Raw genomic sequence first — 18,772 nt, 5'->3', positions numbered from 1 at the left:
GCATTAGGACTCGGAAGGTGCAGACTCGGACGCGGACTTGTTTATTGATAAATACGGTTTATTTTTTTATTTCTTTTATTGTAATAGGCCCTAATCATTTGTCACAAAGTGAATACATTTCCTTTGAAATGGTGACCGCTGTGTCATTTATGTTTAATGTAGACCTTTTTTTTTATTTGTACGTCAGCTCTTTGACTGCCAGAGTGGAGTGAACCTTGATGACTTGGACTCGGACTCTGACTCGAACTAGGGTAATGGCTGACTTGACTCGGACCCGACTCAGGCTCTTCTTTGGTGACTCGACTACTCGACACTGCTCAAGACTGTAGCACTCACGTTCGACACTGTTTGACGAACAATCTCACTTACTCTTAGCTGCCAGAGTTGTGTACCCCTCCTACTGACTTGTTGTACAGAACTTGTAAGTCGCTTTGGATAAAAGCGTCAGCTAAAATGACTAAATGTAAATGTAATTACTAGGGAAAAGTACACAATGTCGCTTTAAGAAGTAAGTATGACATATGACACACTTGGGTCTCAGATCCCACTTCACTGACATTTCCTCACAGACAAGAGGAGAGAGATAGATGGGAGGTCTATTTGCATTAATCAATAGCGACGGGTTTCGTATCCATGGAGACGAGATGAGTGACTCGGTTCCATCACTTATGTGAAGATACTAATCATCCATTAAAGCCAAAGAGAACAGAGAGAGAGTGACAAAGGGCTCTAGATGCACTTAAAAAAAGAAAGACGATCTTAAGAGTCCTCTCCGTTTCCCTCCCTAGCAACGGTCATGTGTCTTATGAAACCATAATCCTCCCACAGTAATGCATGTCGCTCCCTGCACACTAGGGCTGTCCCCGACTAAGGATTTGGATAGTCGACTTTGATTGGCCGAAATTTGCAGATAGTTGACCTAAATGCAAAACAAATATATATATATATAATTATATATATATAAATAGTTAATTTTTTTTTATCATTCCATTTGGGCTGTGGGGGATGCTTAATGTCTGAAGGAGTCGACTGAAGGCTTCTTGTCCTCTGCGAAAGCATGCAATTGATCCACTGATGGATACATCTTGATATTTGTCTAGTCTAGTGTGTTCATTAGATGGGTGAAATCCTCTTTCAGTGTTTTCTTAGGCAGTTAGCCTCGTTGGTACTGTATGTGCGCCATTAGCGTTAGCCACGATGCTAGGCCTCTTTGCTTTTGGAAAGAATGATACAATTATAATTTTAATTTTAATTTTTTATTCGACTAAGAGGTTGGCAGTCGACTACAGCTCCTTTCGATCGATTAGTCGACTATTCGACTAATCGGGGTCAGCCCTACTGCACACTATTATCTAGCCAGTGCTGCATCATCGTTGCTCACTCCATGGTCGCCGCGATGGTTCTGCATGGTACGGGCTGAACCCAACCCCCCCCCAGCCAGACCCTACCACTTGGCCCTACTACCCCAATGTTTTGTGTGTGGCCGCGTAGTGTGATTGTGGGTTGTGGGTTTTGTGGTAGTGATCACCTCACAGCTAGAAGGTCCAGGGTTGGATTCCCGCTTGGGGACCAGGTTTCCCGCGTTGCCAGGTACCCAGGTGGGGTGTCTCCCGGTCCTTTCTGTGTGGAGTTTGCATGTTCTCCTCGTGCTCGCAATGATTCCGCCCCCGATAAGAGAAACCCAATGGAAAAACATGCAGAACAGACCGCTGACGTTGTCGCGTCCCTGATGAAGACGGACAGGAGCACTTGGATTGGTCCCCGGGGCGCGGCCCCACGCCGACGCCCCTATCTGCTCCCGGCTGCCCTTGGGGGGAAGGACGACGGGATGGGTCAAGTGCAGAGACTCAATTGCATCCGCGACCCAACTAACTGCATGTGTGTGTGTTCCCATCGCATGTGTGTCTGCCTGCATGCCGAATAAAGACTTCTCCAAAGTCCAGTTATTATTATTATTATTATTATTATTATTATTATTCAGATGCTGAAACACGGAGGGGTAAATGGGAGGACGTAAAGGACTTAGGTTCCGGTTTCTCTTTGCACGTAGCTTTTTTCTCACACCTTTCAAAAGAGGATTACAACTATCTCCAAACCAAGAAAGAAATGTATGGTTTTAAGTATCTTCTGACGACGGACACAATGGTTATGTCCGTTTAACCATCAGACACGGTGAATACGCCAGTAATGTTCCTCATCCCGGTTTTATTTTCTCCGTGGCCGAGGTCGTAGAACGCCAGAGAGACCCGTCCGGAGAACCGGTGGTGTTTGGTAACACAGCTGTCACAGAGATATTGAGGAAAAGCACTGAAGTGTGTGGCTTTCTCTCTCCAGACCTGTTCCAAAAACATTGCACTAAAAAAACGAGGGGTGTGCCAAGATCTCAACCTCTTCTCGTTGGTTGTAGCTTCGTTTTGAAGGGCCACTACCCAGTCGAGGGCACTCCAAAACGAGGGGTAGTAGGGTCAAGGGAAAGGAATTAGGACATAATTAGACTCTCACAAAGAGGCTCTTCAGTCGTCTCTTACCTGGGCATCGCTGATCGCTGCACTTGCGGACCTCCTCTCCCGTGCCGTCGCACTGCTGCCCCGTCACCGCCACCCCCTGGCACAGTCGTATTCGCCTCTGCCACCCGCCGTCACATGACTTGGAACAGCCACTCCAAGGACCCCAGGGATTCCACTGGCCGTTGGCTACAAGAGGGGGAGGGAGAAACAAAATAGTAAATGGACTGCATTTATATTGCGCTTTACAATTTGTTCCTCACATTTGACCCATTCACTCACACATTCATCCACTCACGGCAGAGGCAACGATGCAAGGTGCCAAACTGCACGGAATCGGAAGCAATTAGGGGTTATTAACCTGTTAAGCCCCTAATTAGGAGACCCTGTTTTTTTTAATCATACATCTATCAATACAGACCGTATTAATTAATGTTGTGTTTCTTTTTCAAATGTAGCCAAGAGTAACTCTATCAAAACAGCAGTCAAAGTGTATATTTTCAGCACTACTTTTGTTTACCGGTGTTTTTAAGATTGACAGAAAATAAGAATTTATCGAGAAAAAAATGCTAATTCTATCTCTCTTTTATCGGAAAACCGAGAGGAAATGACCAAATCCAGACTTAACGCTGCCATTGGAAAGAGGAGCTTTTTCCTCTATCCATAGATGTATGATTTTGCCATAATAAGGTCAAGTTCAAGGTACAATATGAATTTATAATGGATTCTAATTTATTACTGTATCTACAAATCCTGCATGTGCTGAATGAGCAGAACCATCAAAAGAACCTCAATGTTTTCATGGTGTTATTCACCGGCAAAGATGCAAATAAAAATCATAATTTATATTCTCCTTTGTTTCATCACAATTTACTCAGGCCTAGTAATAGACACACTATTTATGACACTGGGAATACATACCCCCAGGTCCCTAGATGTCCCTAGATACCAGGAACATGCTGATTGACCTTGTAGAAGTGGAGCAATCTTCCATTTACTTGGCCATGTACCTTTAGTCGGAATTTCTGAAAATAGGGCTACAGCTTTAAAGTGTCTTGCTCAAGGACACTTCGTCGACATGCTGTCCGGGAGGAGCGGGAATCAAACTGGGAACCTCCAGATTACCAGACGACTGCTCTACCTCCCCGAGCCACTGTCTCTCTCAAGGTTAGAAAGGTTAGGAGGATGAGACAAAAAAAGGCTGTCATCTATGTACTTTAACCCCCGTGACCAAACGCGGGTGTCGGTAAATAGGACATATCTCCATGAGAGAGGTATCTCTATAGCTCTGTCATACGGCCAGCCACAATATATTCAATCTCATTATTGCCGCGTGACCTCGAAGACACCGTGACACCTTCAGCACCATTTTCTGCCGTCCCTCTGGGGACACAGTCAGCAATTACGCGGAGGGTAGCGGAAGAGATGGAGAGAAGGGAGAAAAGGAGAGAAAGAAGAAAAAAAAGCTCATTCAGCGCAGGACTAATGGATATAGATTTCCAGACGACATGTCGACATGTTCTGAGCTGTACCACGTGAAGGCAGCCAACTGGCAGAGGCTTTTGACTGGCGTCTCTCTTTTCTGTATGAGAAAAATATCATAAAAAATACTTGAAATAATTACGCCTCCTTTATGACTGAGGGGTCCGTGTGCTCGGCGAGTGACGATAATTCGCCTCCCTTTCGAACCAATATTAAAACAGGCTTTTATATGCTGACGGTTTCAAAAGCGGCGGCCATGTTTTATGTCCTTTTAATGAACACTGTGAAATTGTACATTAGAAGAGAAAAAAGAAAAAAAGACAGATGCTGGCCCCTGGCTGTGTAGTAAATCACTCGGCCCCTCGTCTGAGAGGTAATGTAACCCTGCCAGAGAAACACACTCTCGCTTTGACCGCTTACCCCCCTCCTTCACATGTAGGCTACAAGTTGTCCTACACCTAACCTCTACTGCCGTTGGAGAATAATAGAGAAAATAAAAGAAACGTGACCTGTGGGTTAAAAACTGTTGTAGTAGACTTTCATCACAGTCCAGTACATGCTCCGACTTCTAGTTTAGTGAGTTTGTCTCTGTCACGTCATATTATTCCAAATAAGATTGATCTGTTTTCAAAAGTGTTCTCATGATGACTTTTTACAAAGCAAGGCCAATGATCCACGGTTGTCCTTTAATGATAAAAGCCTGATATTTGATGACAATCACCATCATTTGAGACCAAGACTGACAAGCTGATTGACTGAGCTTGTGATACAACAGCCTCAGGCAACTGAAAACCTTTATGCTGTGGCTGTTTATGTTGGTACTGTTTATGAGCAAGAGAAAGACTGGTCTAAATTACTGTATGATACAATGGTTCCAAACAGTGTCCATTTAAGCATTACATCATGCGCAGGAGTGATGGTCTAATTGTCACAACCCACGACTGCGCGTGGTGTAATGGCTTTTATACAACTGGCACATTCATCCAACCTTATTGCTATACAATAAACACACATTAATTAAAGATTTATTGAAAAAACCATCCGCCAGAAAAAGTAGTTCCCAAAAAAAAAAAAAAAAATTGCCTCCATGTGGAAGCAGCTCGGAAGTGCATCCAACTGTTCTCAGTAGGACATCCAACAAACTAACACATCCAACTGTCTCTCAACTAAGACATCCAACAAACTAACACATCCAACTGTCTTTCACCTAGACATCCAACAAACTAACACATCCAACTGTCTCTCAACTAAGATATCCAACAAACTAAGACATCCAACTGTCTTTCAACTAGACATCCAGCAAACTAACACATCCAACTTTTCTTTAGTTTTTAACCTACTTTCTATAGAACTTCATTCTTAGATGCTTCTATAGAAAGTAGGTAAAACTAATTAAAAAAAGTTTTCTTTGGCCTATAGGGGGAAAAAAATCTAAAATGTAAACCTACTTTCTATAGAAGCAGCTGGGAGGTGCGCTGTTTTAAGTGAGCGTGGGTTATTGAATTGATTGATTGATTGATTGATTGATTGCAAATTGTATTACTGTCCGGCTTGTTTCCAACTGGTTAAGTTTAGGCCCTCTTTCGAAGTTGGTTAAGGTTAGAGTTTGGAATCAGGGCTGGTGGTCTATCGCCCTGCTCTAAAGACAAACTCTAACCTTAACCAACTTTGAAAGAAGGCCTAAACTTAACCAGTTGGAAACAAGGCGGACAGTAATAAAATTAGCTGTTTCCAACTGGTTAAGTTTAGGCCCTCTTTCGAATTTGGTTAAGGTTCGAGTTTGGAATCAGGGCTGGTGGTCTATCGCCCTGCTCTAAAGACAAATTCTAACCTTAACCAACTTCGAAAGAGGGCCTAAACTTAACCAGTTGGAAACAAGGCGTACAGTAATAAAATTAGCAATCAATCAATCAATCAATCAATCAATCAATCAATCAATCAATTCAATAGTCCACGCTCACTTAAAACAGCGCACCTCCCAGCTGCTTCGATAGAAAGTAGGTAAATATATTTAATTTTTTTTTATTTGCAATTAATCAATCAATCAATCAATTTGCGCGATTTTTATTTTGTTCCACAATGACTCATGACCCATCAATTACATCATCCAACATTGTTTAAGCAACTAAGACATTCGCCGTGACAGAATCGTTTTTCATTTAGTCTTTATGACCCTATCACCATTATCCTTTCGTAATGTTTCCTGTCCGGCTTGTCCGCCATCTTGCTTTAATTCCTAAAACCACGAACGCGCATTGATAGTGATGCGGTTGTGGGCGGGTCCTGGGACCAAGAGCGCTGGGTTATGAAAAATACCCACGTGTAAGTTGACTGTTTCAGCCAATCAGAATCGAGACATTTGCATGCCGTTGTATAACTACATATATAGATCTAACTCTTTATGTTGGTTTGTTTGAATGGTCAATATGAACAAGTAAACCCACAAGCAAAAAATGACGGAGGTGATCCATCTACATTTCAAGACAAACCCCTTTGTGCCCTCAGATTGTATGTGAAGGCCAGTTCAGTGCCTCAGATGAAGAACCATATAACTAATGTTTTAAGTTTTCAGAGGAAGCATGTTTTCACACTTTATTATCTAAAGATGGTACGTTAGAATGTTGTGTTCATTCATAGTTAATGACAGTAGAGGTTGAGTACTTTATTATCTAAATATGGTAATGTAGCAGCCTGAATATTCTACAAAGTATTCAGTAGTGCTAACTAACTGTTACTTTCCCTGTGTGTGTATAACGTGTGATTTACAGTGTTCCTTTGGATAGACTAACAGTGTTCCTTTGGATAGCTCTCCCAGTCTAACGACGAGGTGAGGTGCTACTCTTCTCCAGATGCAGTATGGATTACTAGCAATAACATTGAGCCTTTTTTCCCTTTCTGGAGCGGTCCTTGTGTGGGACCAGTGGAGGTTGCCAGCAGGGGGCGGAGTGGCAGTGGTGGCAGGTGGAGCAGTGGAGAGAAGCAAGCAACGATGAAGAGGGAATTACCTGGAGGCGAGGGGAGCAGGAAGCTCTCTTCGGCATTGGACTTGGCCGTGAACGGTCGCAGCCACAACGGGCGTGTGCTTTGGAATAGCCCCGTTGAAGAAGTCAGTGAAGGAGAGCCCCGTCGGAGCGAGCGGCGGGTGATGAGACATACTTGCTAGTGACGGGTTATCCTAGAAGTATCAGCGATAGTGTGTGAGTAAGAGAAACCGAACCCAAGGACTCTCTAGAGCTAACGAGACTAACGTCTAACGTTATCGGGTTATAGTAGTTACTGTGTGCGGTATGCAAGCCAGCAACAGCAGCGGTGGACGTTTCCCAGACGGTGCAGAGGACGCCTCTTCCCACCAGCAGAGGACGCCATACAGCAAGCTCCGCCAGCTAACCACTGCCTGCTGTTCGCCCAGCCTGCTGGCTGTGCTCGCGGGATCGCCGACGCCATCTTGTCACCCGGACGAGCGGTGACAAGAGTGGGTCCGCCATCTTGGCAAGTACTAACAGTACCACGTGTATCAACAGCAACGTCCATTGAAGTGAACGCTAACAACCAGTGTCTAAGGGGTACCCCAAACAATTTAAGCCGGCTTATGTTAGGTTTTCTTTGGTAACGTGGGCCCACATTTATTGGTTTATTTTGTTATTTGTTTATTTGATTGTTTGATTCCCAATGTGTCTACATTCTATGCCTGGGTTCCCCCAGTACAAGCGGGGTGGTTTAATGTATTGAGCACTCGGTGCCTATGGTGGGAAGAGCTTCCCCTACATTGATAACAAGAGCACCCGGTGCCATATATTAAGGATTAATATATTAACGTTGTAATGTATAACCTGCCCAGGCTTCACTAAAGTAGACCTAATCGGGATCATTGTGTGTGTCTGTTTCTTTGAGTTCCATTTGCTATTCTAACCTCTGGGTAAATATTGTGACTGCATAATTATTTAACCCTTACACCCCATTTACAGAATAGCATTTGAAGGGTCTATACAGGTGGTCAAGGAAGGGTACTGCTTAAAGGGAAGCCCAATAATACTATTGAACTGACAGTCACTGGGTGTGGGAGGGCTGTCGGAGGTACTGAGGGAGTGAGGGTGTGTGGGGAGCTACTGCTGACCGCCTTGGAAGGCGAGGGAGACCAGAGTACCAATTCCCAGGTTAGTAAATCCTGGGCCCCATCCACTCCAACTGCAAGCCCTCCAGAACGACGTTCCGGGCCAAAGACGGGGGTACATATAGGTCCAATACTATAGTATCCTACTACCCAGTGTCTGTGTACTACTACTCCCACAAGCAGGGATAATCCACCCTTCTACAGTAAGTTAGAGTGTTGTGTTAATGCATACACTATTTAACTCTGCTGTTTGTCATCAGACTGATTTCAACAGAGAAAAAGCTTGTATTTAACAGAAAAACCTGTCTCAAGTGCCCACTCAACTACACAAAAGGCCCATGCACAGTGGACATGCCTCCAGTTTCTATCACACTGCCTGCCCTCCTTCAACCATACACACTCTACCCAGACTGCACAGTGCCAGTGTGTGTGTGTGTGTGTGTGTGTGTGTGTGTGTGTGTGTGTGTGTGTGTGTGTGTGTGTGTGTGTGTGTGTGTGTGTGTGTGTGTGTGTGTGTGTGTGTGTGTGTGTGTGTGTGTGTGTGTGTGTGTGTGTGTGTGTGTGTGTGTGTGTGTGTGTGTTCTGGCCTTGCAAAGGTAATCCTGTGCAAATCCTGTGGGTTTTGGCAGAATATTTGGCACATGTATTAATGACTTGTCGGCTTGACTACACCGAAAAGGGACCGGTCACACAGAGCAGCTTATTCAGGACTAATGCACCCTTTCGGAGGGTACATTTCCAAAAGCACAGTGCTGCTAGCACACCGGATGCATGGTTGTAGACCCAGCCATTCCATTCACTTCAATTCACTTCAATGACAGGAAGCATAGGAAGGATGTTAGGAAGCATAGGAAGGATGTTAGGAAGCATAGGAAGGATGACAGGAAGCATAATGGAGGATGGCAGGAAGCATAAGGAGGGAGTAGGAAGCATAGAAGGATGTTAGGAGCTAAGAAGGATGTTAGGAAGCATAGGAAGGATGACAGGAAGCATAGGAAGGATGTTAGGAGCACAGAGAGAGAGAGAGAGAGATGAGGAGAGAGAGAGAGAGGAGAGAGAGAGAGAGAGAGAGAAGAGAGAGAGAGAGAGAGAGAGAGAGAGAGAGAGAGAGAGAGAGAGAGAGAGAGAGAGAGAGGAGAGAGAGAGAGAGCCAGGCAGGCTAAGAGGTAAAGTCCCAGACGGGAACAGGAAAACACACCCACAATCACTCTCTAATTGTGCCTCCAGAATGTTGCCTTGGTAACACCTTTCCAAAAGGACCTCGATATGAATAAAACAGACGTTAGCCAGTAAGTTAGTCCATAACATGCCGCAGGGCAATCAGAGTTGATTAGTGAGAACAAAATTGCCTTCTCATTGTTCTCCTCAGTGGTCGGCAATATCATCGAACGATGATATCTGAAGCCTAGATTCAGACAGGAAAACCGGTAAGGTAGTCTATAGCTTCTTGCAGGGCCACCAGCTTTGATTGATGAAAGAATTGCAGTCCCGTTGCTCTCCTGGTGGTAGGCAGCATCATCAAACATTGTGGTATCTGCGGTCATAATTGTATTGTCCAACATGGGCACGGTGAAGGGAAAGATGATTTAATGAACAAAGAGGCCTGCCCATCGGCCACCAGTAACCTGGTAACCTACAGTAGCCACTGTTTGTCTCGGTTTACACACTGTGTCTCTGGTGGCAGTAAAAAAGAACAAAAGACAGAAAAAAAAAGAAACAGTATGAGGAATCGCTGTCTCTGAGATATCTTGGCCTGGTAGAAGTCCTCCGCTGCTTGTGGGGAGTCAGAAGTGTGTCGGACGCTCTTTAAGATTGATGGCTGCGGCTGCGGGGCAGTAGAGGCTGTGCTCCATCTTGGCTTCGCCTTCGCCACATCGTAGCCGTGAACTTGCTTATCGCCGCCGGTAGATCTAAGGTGAATGTGGACCGGTGTGCCTCGCGAGGTAAGGGAGCCTTTATCTTTGGTATTACGATTCCATCTTACAATATATTGCATTTCATCGCTCAGTTTTTGTCTCATATGACAAGGTTTATCCTTTAACCCCTTATGCTGAGGGCACATTTAGCATAAAACGCTGTATTACTTTGCATACCCAAAGTAATTTGCGATTTATTACCTGAACCACTTATGCATGAGTCTGGTCTCTTTTGAAAGGAAACATTCTGAACTTTCTTCCACAACAGGAGAAGAATCACTCTGAGTGCTAATGTAATAGGGTTAGAGGTTTGAACACACTGAAATAAAAGTTTAAAAAATTTGTTGCCAGATGCCTGTTTTTGAGTTCCAGCTGAGAGGTAGGAGCTGGAAAACATAACGGTTCCATAGCCTGAAGTCTTATCTACAGTACAGGTCCAGCGTTTATAACAATCCCACGGAAAATGAGTGTTTTACAGATGTTGTTGTGTTCAGAAAGCAATCCCTACAGGGAGGTCAATATACCCTACAGTAGGCACGTAGTATCTTATGAAAACATGTGTCAAATAATTACTCTAGTAATTCCTCATTGTATTTGGCAGGTTTGAAAAAGTCACTGTGTGATGCGACTTTCATGTGTCATCAGTCGAGGCCTTTTCAAATTGATTCAAGAAGGCTAATATATCACATAAAGTAGATGGCTGGCTGACTCCACATGTATCGAAGGGGACATGTGATAGTATCTATCAACCCTCCCTAGACCAGCAAGTGGGGGGCAAATGCGCGCAACAACCAGGAAGGGAGGGAAGGGAATTGGCATAATGACAAAATTGGGATGGGAGAAAAATACAGAAAAAGGGGGAGAAAAAGTAGATAAAAAAGAACACATTACACGACATGGTGTCAGAAGTGGACCTACTTTGAGCCAAGTTCGGCGGGGGATTTCGTAGTGATTGTTTGAAGCTAAAGGAACTAGCAACTGGCTAATGCCAAGGAGACGACGCGGCAGGAGAAGAATGGGCGTTCAAGCACAAGCAGCGGCTCCATTACCTGCGCAAAATGCGGTAGTTCTTCCGTCCGCGACTTTCACTATAAACCCTCCAGAACCTTTTGACTTTTCCAAACCACAGGAGTGGAAAAAACAGAGCAGGAGGTTTGAACGTTTCAGACTAGCTAGCAACCTGAACAACTCACCCGAAGCTAACCAGGTAAACACGCTTTGGTTTATTCCAAAAAGAACGTTATCTATGAGAGGGCCAGGTTCAACAAAAGGATGCAGCAAGCGTCAGAAACTGTGGACTCATTACAGCGCTGTATGCTTTATGTGAAAACTGTGAGTACGGGAGGCTGCACAATGAACTGTTACGGGACAGATTGGTAGTTGGTCTCAGAGACACAGGGCTATCAGAGAAGATCCAGTTAGACAAAGATTTAACCCTGGCGATGTGAGCTTACGCAGATATTTTAGGAGAGGGGAAAAATTAAACAACAGAAAACAACCTTTACAGGTGGAAATCTCAAAGTGAGTAATTAAGAAAATAAATCAAGTCCCAAAAAACAGGACTACTCTCAATAAAGAGGTATAGTATAAAAGTAAATAAGCCACAAGGACACCTCCTAATAAAGGAGTTTATATTGGAAAAAGTAAAACAATAAACCTCCACTAAGGGAGTTTATGTGTAGAATCACGTGAGTAGCCTAAAATAAGAATGACTACCATAAGGCTCAATTCTGAATCAGAGATCAGACTACACTTCAATATAATGAGCGTGACCAAAAGGACAGCCAACACTAGGAAAATGAAAAAGCAGTTGACACTGCGATCTCCAAACTTAAAGGGGAACTCCACTTTTTTTGGAAATTAGCTTATTTAACATCTTCCCTGGAGTTAGACAAGAAGATGCATACCTTGTTTGTCTCTGTGCGTGCATTTTAGCTTTGGGAATAGACGCTCCGTTAGCATAGCTTAGCTTCATCACTGGAAGTGAGGCAGGACAGTAGCCTTACAGTGCCTTACAGTGTATTGCAAGGTCTGACATTGACCAAACTTGATATGCATGACCTTGGTGGGCTCTAGGTCAACTCCTGAAAAGGGGGTCAATGTCAGACCTTGCAATCAAAAGTTAGGGGGCGCACTGAAATTATGGCAAGGGTTATTAGCCCCCTAACTTTTGAGGTCATGCATATCAAGTTTGGTCAATGTCAGACCTTGCAATACACTGTAAGGCACTGTAAGGCTACTGTCCTGCCTCACTTCCAGTGATGAAGCTAAGCTATGCTAACGGAGCGTCTATTCCCAAAGCTAAAATGCACGCACAGAGACAAAAACGGTATGCATCTTCTTGTCTAACTCCAGGGAATATGTTAAATAAGCTAATTTCCAAAAAAAGTGGAGTTCCCCTTTAAATAGACTCCACATGGCCATAGGCACAGCTGCACTGCATCAGGTGCAATCAAGCCCACACACCTGCCGACCCATGAGGCAATGAACCACAGGGAACAGGGATTGACAGCTATTCCTCACAGAGAGGTGAAATAAAGCAAAAATAGACAGCTGTCCCTCACAGAAAGGTGAAATAAGGCAAAAACCATGACAGGCGAGGCAGTCTGAAGAGATTAAAAGACAACAGACTGACCTAAGGACTGAGATGACTAGTAGTACCAAGATTGATGTGGATGCAGTGCATGCTAGCAAGGGAAAACCCTGGGCTATAAACAAAGGACAGCCACATGCCCAGGCTAAACCAAGGCAATGGCCTCCTAAAGGAGAGTATCATAAGTGTTGTTACAGATGTGGTAAACATTCTCATCCAATATCACAGTGTGCTGCAAAAAATGTAGTGTGTCACAACTGTGGTAAAATGGGCCATTATGCTAAAGTATGCAAATCAGCCAGTGGTGTGAACGCTGTCACAGAGGACAGTAGTAGCATATTTTTAGGTAGTGTGGAGGCAGGAGATGACCCATGGACTGTAGACATCGGCATCAGAGACTCCAAGGTCAGATTTAAAATCGACACAGGGGCAGATGTTACAGTCATGCCAGAGCAGGTGTATGAAAAGCTAGTTCAGTCAGGCTCAGAACAAGCTGATCAGTCCATGTAAGCCACTGTTTGGGCCTGGATGGGCGCCAGAGGTGAAGGGAGCTGTGAGGGAAGTGTTGTGCTATGGAGAAAGGACCGTAACTGAGGATGTTTACATAGTCAAGAACCTCCATACATCCCTGCTGAGTAGACCAGCCTCTGTCAAGCTTAATCTGGTAGCTAGAGTAGATAGCATAAGCTTAGACACAGTGAAGGAGAGCTACCCAAAGCTCTGTGAGGGGTTGGGTCTGTTGCAAAAGGAATACACAATCAAGCTCAAGCCTGATGCTTTCATCTCTACGGTATATTTAAAAAAACATGAGGAAAAACGTGCTGCTTGAATGGTCTTTATTAAGTATAATAATCTAAATATACTTAAAGTACCAAAAGTGAAAGTAGTCATTGTGCAAACAGATAACATATAAACATGTGCCGACATAACTCTGTACTAACACAACACGAGGTAGGAACCAGGCTGAGGTATGAAACTAAGGTTGTACCTCAAAGTTCAATATTCAAAGTGCAAAACATTTACTGACTTTAACTAAAACTCTTTTAAATGCTCATACGCCGACGCCGTACAGTCTGACTCTGAGCGAGTGCTGCTGCTATACTATATTATATATTATTTTGCAGCCTGTTTACGGTGTGTTTTTAACTGGGTTTTTCGGCTGAAAGGCATATGAAATCTGGCACACTTTTGAACGCCGTTATAATACAGTGCTGAGAATGAACGCACTTTTGAACGCCGTTATACAGCGCTGAGAATGAACATGTTCTCAATTACGTTAATCTAGCGGAAATACAGTACGTTCAGTTCACGTTCGCCCCCAAAATACGAACGCGTTCATGAACAACGCGTTCAGGTACATCACTGCCCCTACCTCAAAGATCTCCTAACCCCAGAACCCTCCACTCGTAACCTTCGCTCTGCCAACACCAATCGCCTCCGTCCCCACAGGACCAAGCTCCGCACCATGGGGCCTTCTGCTCGGCTGCTCCTCGCCTGTGCAATGCCCTCCCTGACTACCTGAGAGCACCACAGCACCACAGACCACTGACTCTTTTAAAAGAGAACTAAAAACGTACCTCTTCACCAAAGTTTTTTCTTCGTTTTAACCTTTTATACATGCCTTTGTGTTTTGTATCCCTTTTTTGTATGTTTTTATGCCTTGTTTTTATAATTGCCTATATAATTACCCTGTAGCACTTTGATATTTAGTTCCAAATGTAAAGTGCATTACAAATTATTAAATGTATTATTATTATTATTATTATAATAATAATAATAATAATAATAATAATAATAATAATAATAATAATAATAATAATAATAATAATAATAATAATAATAATAATAATAATAATAATAATAATAATAATAATAATAATAATAATAATAATAATAATAATAATAATAATAATAATAATTATTATTATTATTATTATTATTATTATTATTATTATTATTATTATTATTATTATTATTATTATTATTATTATTATTATTATTATTATTATTATCTTGAATATTTGTTTCTATTGAGCAGGAAATGAGCAGTGACTGCAAATTATTATCTACGAATTCCAATCTGGCTTCAGAACATCCCACTCCACTGACACATGCCTTCTCTATTTGAACGACCACATCAAACAAGAGGTGGATGCGGGCAAATACTGCGGCATGGTCATGCTGGACCTACAAAAGGCCTTCGACACTGTCAATCACTCCATTCTGATTGACAAGCTAAAAGCAATTCGTTTTGATAGTCTATCAGTGAGCTGGATGCAATCCTACCTTGAGGGGAGGGAACAGATGGTGGAGGTAAACGGTACCCTATCCCCCCCCCTCCTAGTGAGCTGTGGTGTTCCACAAGGAAGCATACTAGGACCGCTACTGTTCCTAATTTATGCAAATGACATGTACGACTCAGCCCTGCTGGTCTCTGACACAAACAAGTCACAGGTTGAAAAAACCCTCAGCTTGGAACTAAGCAAAATCTGCATATGGCTCGCTGATAACAAACTATCATTACACATGGGCAAAACAGAGTCCATTCTCTTCGGTTCAAATAACAAACTCAGCAAGACCGACGGCTTCTCAGTTACAGTGGGTGACAATATTGTCACAAGGAACGATGAAATTACCTACCTGGGTTCCATCCTAGAGGCTAATCTTTCCTGTGACAAAATGGCATCCAATGTAATAAAAAAAGTCAACCAACGAACTCGATTCTTGTACCGGATCTCCTCTCTGGTAAACAAGAACACCCTGAAGACTCTGGCAGGAGCACTCATTCAAGGGTACTACGACTATGCTTGCACCTCATGGTACCAAAGCACCTCAAAGGCGCTAAAAACAAAATTACAAACATCTCGAAACAAACTGGTCAGACTACTGCTTGACCTTACTCCTAGAACCCACCTCACCCCTGCCCACTTTGACAAACTAGGATGGCTTAGAGTAGACGACAGAGTACAGCAACTTGCAATGGGCCTGGTCTACAAGATACACTACACGACCAAGGTACCCATGTACATGTCAAAATACTTCCCAAAGGTCAGTGAATACCACGATCAGCGGGAGCTCCACAAATCATGTTAAACCCAGATTCGGCTCAAACAAGGGACTAAACACGTTTCGCAATTATGCCACATCAATGTGGAACGCCCTACCCACAGCTGTAAAGGAATGTGAATCACTACCCACTTTCAAAACCACTCTCAAAGAACACCTACGGGAGACTGCAATTCGAAACTGGCCGCTGCAAATGTCCTAACCCAACCCCCTCCAATGTACAGTAAATGACCAAGTATGGTATGGCGCCAGAATGGTCCGTGCACAGCGACTCTGACTAGCAGGAAAAACCGTTTCCACTGAACACAACGGATGAGGCTTTCATACGATATTAACAACACAAAGGCTGCCCCCGTATCACCTCAGTACAGACAATTAACCATCTTCAACTTCTCCTTTATTTCTGCGTGTCAGTGATTAAGGTGATAATCTACTCACGTTTCTTCAACTGTAGAGCGAGTTCCTTTCCTGGTAACATGCATACAGTGTACCCTTGTGTATTCCCCAGTTTGTTCCCCTGTTATTCACCTGTAGCTACTAAGGCTGGTCATCTTATTATTGCACTCTAGGGATTGGAGGTGTCCCGGTGAATACACTGCTACTTTGGAGCGATATTTATCCATTTTTCCCCATTAAGCTAGTGTCATGTTTGGGATAAGACGATTCCTTGCAATCTCAAGATACCTATGATATCAATGACTTTGCTTTAGTTTAAAATCTCTTGTCTGGCACGACAAGAAGTTATAACGTTAACCAACAACTTTCACATTCCACAACTGGCTGCGCCGACACATGCCGTTAGTCATGCCGTTAAATTATAACCGAGCCGACAGACGGCGATGTATCCATCAGTTCCAAAAATGTTCATCCTCTCCAAACCTTTCTGTCCATCAAAATGGATAAGAATCTGGCAGAGACGGACACATCATCATCATGCTTGTCAAGCAAATTGACAGATAAACAGATATAGACAGACAAACACAACGAATGCCGGTATTCGTACTTTACTACTATTAGCAGTATAATATGGCACAATATGGTATAAACGTTGTCCGGGGTCAGTTATCTTCCCTACACACTAATGGTTCTAGGTTAGGAAAGCTGATCCTAGACCAGTGGACACTCTGCAACGTGTCCCTAGGCCTATAGTGGCACAAAGTGTTCCAGTGTGACAAACTAACGAACAAAGAAACACACAGCGATATACTCTGATGGTGGGTGACAATTATCTATCAGTCTGAAAATCAAGTTATTCAATAACCAAAGCAAAAATATGGCAAGGCCTATCAGAGGAAGATCAAATCAGTGAGCCAACGAAATAGACTAGAATATAATAGAATAGAATAGAATAGAATAGAAATACTTTTATTATCCCGTGGGAAATTTGACACTGCAAATCGCTCAACATTTAAACATTTACACAGGACGGTCACGAATTAAATGTGCTTGATGACTGAGCGATGGGTTTGAAAGCTATCGTGACTGAAATATCTAAATGTCTCTCAATCACACTGTCCACTCCTAGTACTTGCTCATGCAAAGGAGCCACATTTCTTAGCAGAATCGGACAGAATCAGTCGCTTTTTCAATGCAAAACACCTCGTAGACCTGCAATGCCACTAATTCACTGTCACTCATTCATTCCACTTGTCACTCACTCAGTAATCCCCCACTCTGCCCCTAGTGGCGGCTCACGGGTACGGCACTTTGTGTGAGATCAACGTCATGATGAATGTCAGTGTCCTTGTTTTCCCTCCAAATCATCACCAGGACAGTTTGCTGTCCCATGAAACTCACTCCCAGTACACACACAGTGAGTCAGTGTCTCCACGGTGAGAAGATGTGTTTCGGAGTAAAATTAATAAAAAAAAAAAAGATTGCACATTGATAAGCTGATAAGACTGGTCTTTGGCACTCTGCAGTGCCATGGTGGAGATGGAACCAGGGGACAGATAACTACAGTAATGGATAAGTAAAAAGAAAAGAAAGAAGAAAAGATTTGATTTAGGAAATCTGTTGGATGTTCTGTGCAACAGACGGGGTGTCTAGTTGTTGCTCATTATTGCTGACAACTATAATTATCGAGGCAATCAGTGAAGTCTGTCTAGGCCCATAATGCATTGTGAGATGAGGTACTGTAATGTACCCAATTTTACAACATTATCCGTATACAAAAATGATTATTTTCTTTTTGTGTATGTTTTTTTTATGAAATAAACATTGTTCAGAGTCATTAATTTAGCGGTGACTTATGCCTGATCCACACTGCAGGCTTGACGGCTGCGTCACTGAACTGCGGCAGCTTGCATCGTCAACAGAGCATTTTCACGGTCTACTTTCAAGTACCTCGTGTCTACCACACTAGGAAATAGGCTCTGTGCGGAATCTATAGGATGACGGGCTGCTGCCGCAATGCAAGGCTGTTCTGCTCATACGGGACTCTGTGGCTGCTCTAACCTGTTAACACGGGCTGTGTAGCTGCTCTAACCTGTTAACATGGGCTGTGTAGCTGCTCTAACATGTTAACACGGGCTGTGTGGCTGCTCTGAGCTGTTAACACAGGCTGTGTAGCTGCTCTAACCTGTTAACATGGGCTGTGTAGCTGCTCTAACCTGTTAACACAGGCTGTGTGGCTGCTCTAACCTGTTAACACGGGCTGTGTAGCTGCTCTAACCTGTTAACATGGGCTGTGTAGCTGCTCTAACATGTTAACACAGGCTGTGTAGCTGCTCTAACCTGTTAACACAGGCTGTGTGGCTGCTCTAACCTGTTAACATGGGCTGTGTAGCTGCTCTAACCTGTTAACACGGGCTGTGTAGCTGCTCTAACATGTTAACACAGGCTGTGTAGCTGCTCTAACATGTTAACACAGGCTGTGTAGCTGCTCTAACCTGTTAACACAGGCTGTGTAGCTGCTCTAACCTGTTAACACGGGCTGTGTGGCTGCTCTAACCAGTTAACACGGGCTGTGTGGCTGCTCTAACCTGTTAACACGGGCTGTGTGGCTGCTCTAACCTGTTAACACAGGCTGTGTAGCTGCTCTAACATGTTAACACGGGCTGTGTAGCTGCTCTAACCTGTTAACATGGGCTGTGTGGCT

General features: G+C 43.5%; 1 protein-coding gene across 1 annotated transcript in view; it reads right to left on the bottom strand.

Moving 5' to 3' along the window:
• LOC311234782 (adhesion G protein-coupled receptor B3-like) overlaps positions 1–18,772 on the bottom strand; it is a gene marked incomplete at both ends in the record, with an annotated part of 96,442 nt that overhangs the window by 55,163 nt on the left and 22,507 nt on the right. The window contains one exon of the mRNA XM_084322026.1: positions 2,529–2,693. Coding sequence (XP_084178152.1) covers positions 2,529–2,693 — 165 coding nt within the window. The remainder of the gene's footprint in view (positions 1–2,528; positions 2,694–18,772) is intronic.

The sequence above is a fragment of the Notolepis coatsorum genome, assembly GCF_963971535.1.
Source record: "Notolepis coatsorum genome assembly, chromosome: 9".
In the NCBI taxonomy this organism is placed as follows: domain Eukaryota; kingdom Metazoa; phylum Chordata; class Actinopteri; order Aulopiformes; family Paralepididae; genus Notolepis; species Notolepis coatsorum.
Note: the sequence above shows the minus strand (reverse complement) of the source record. Positions and strands in the feature narration are given on the sequence as shown.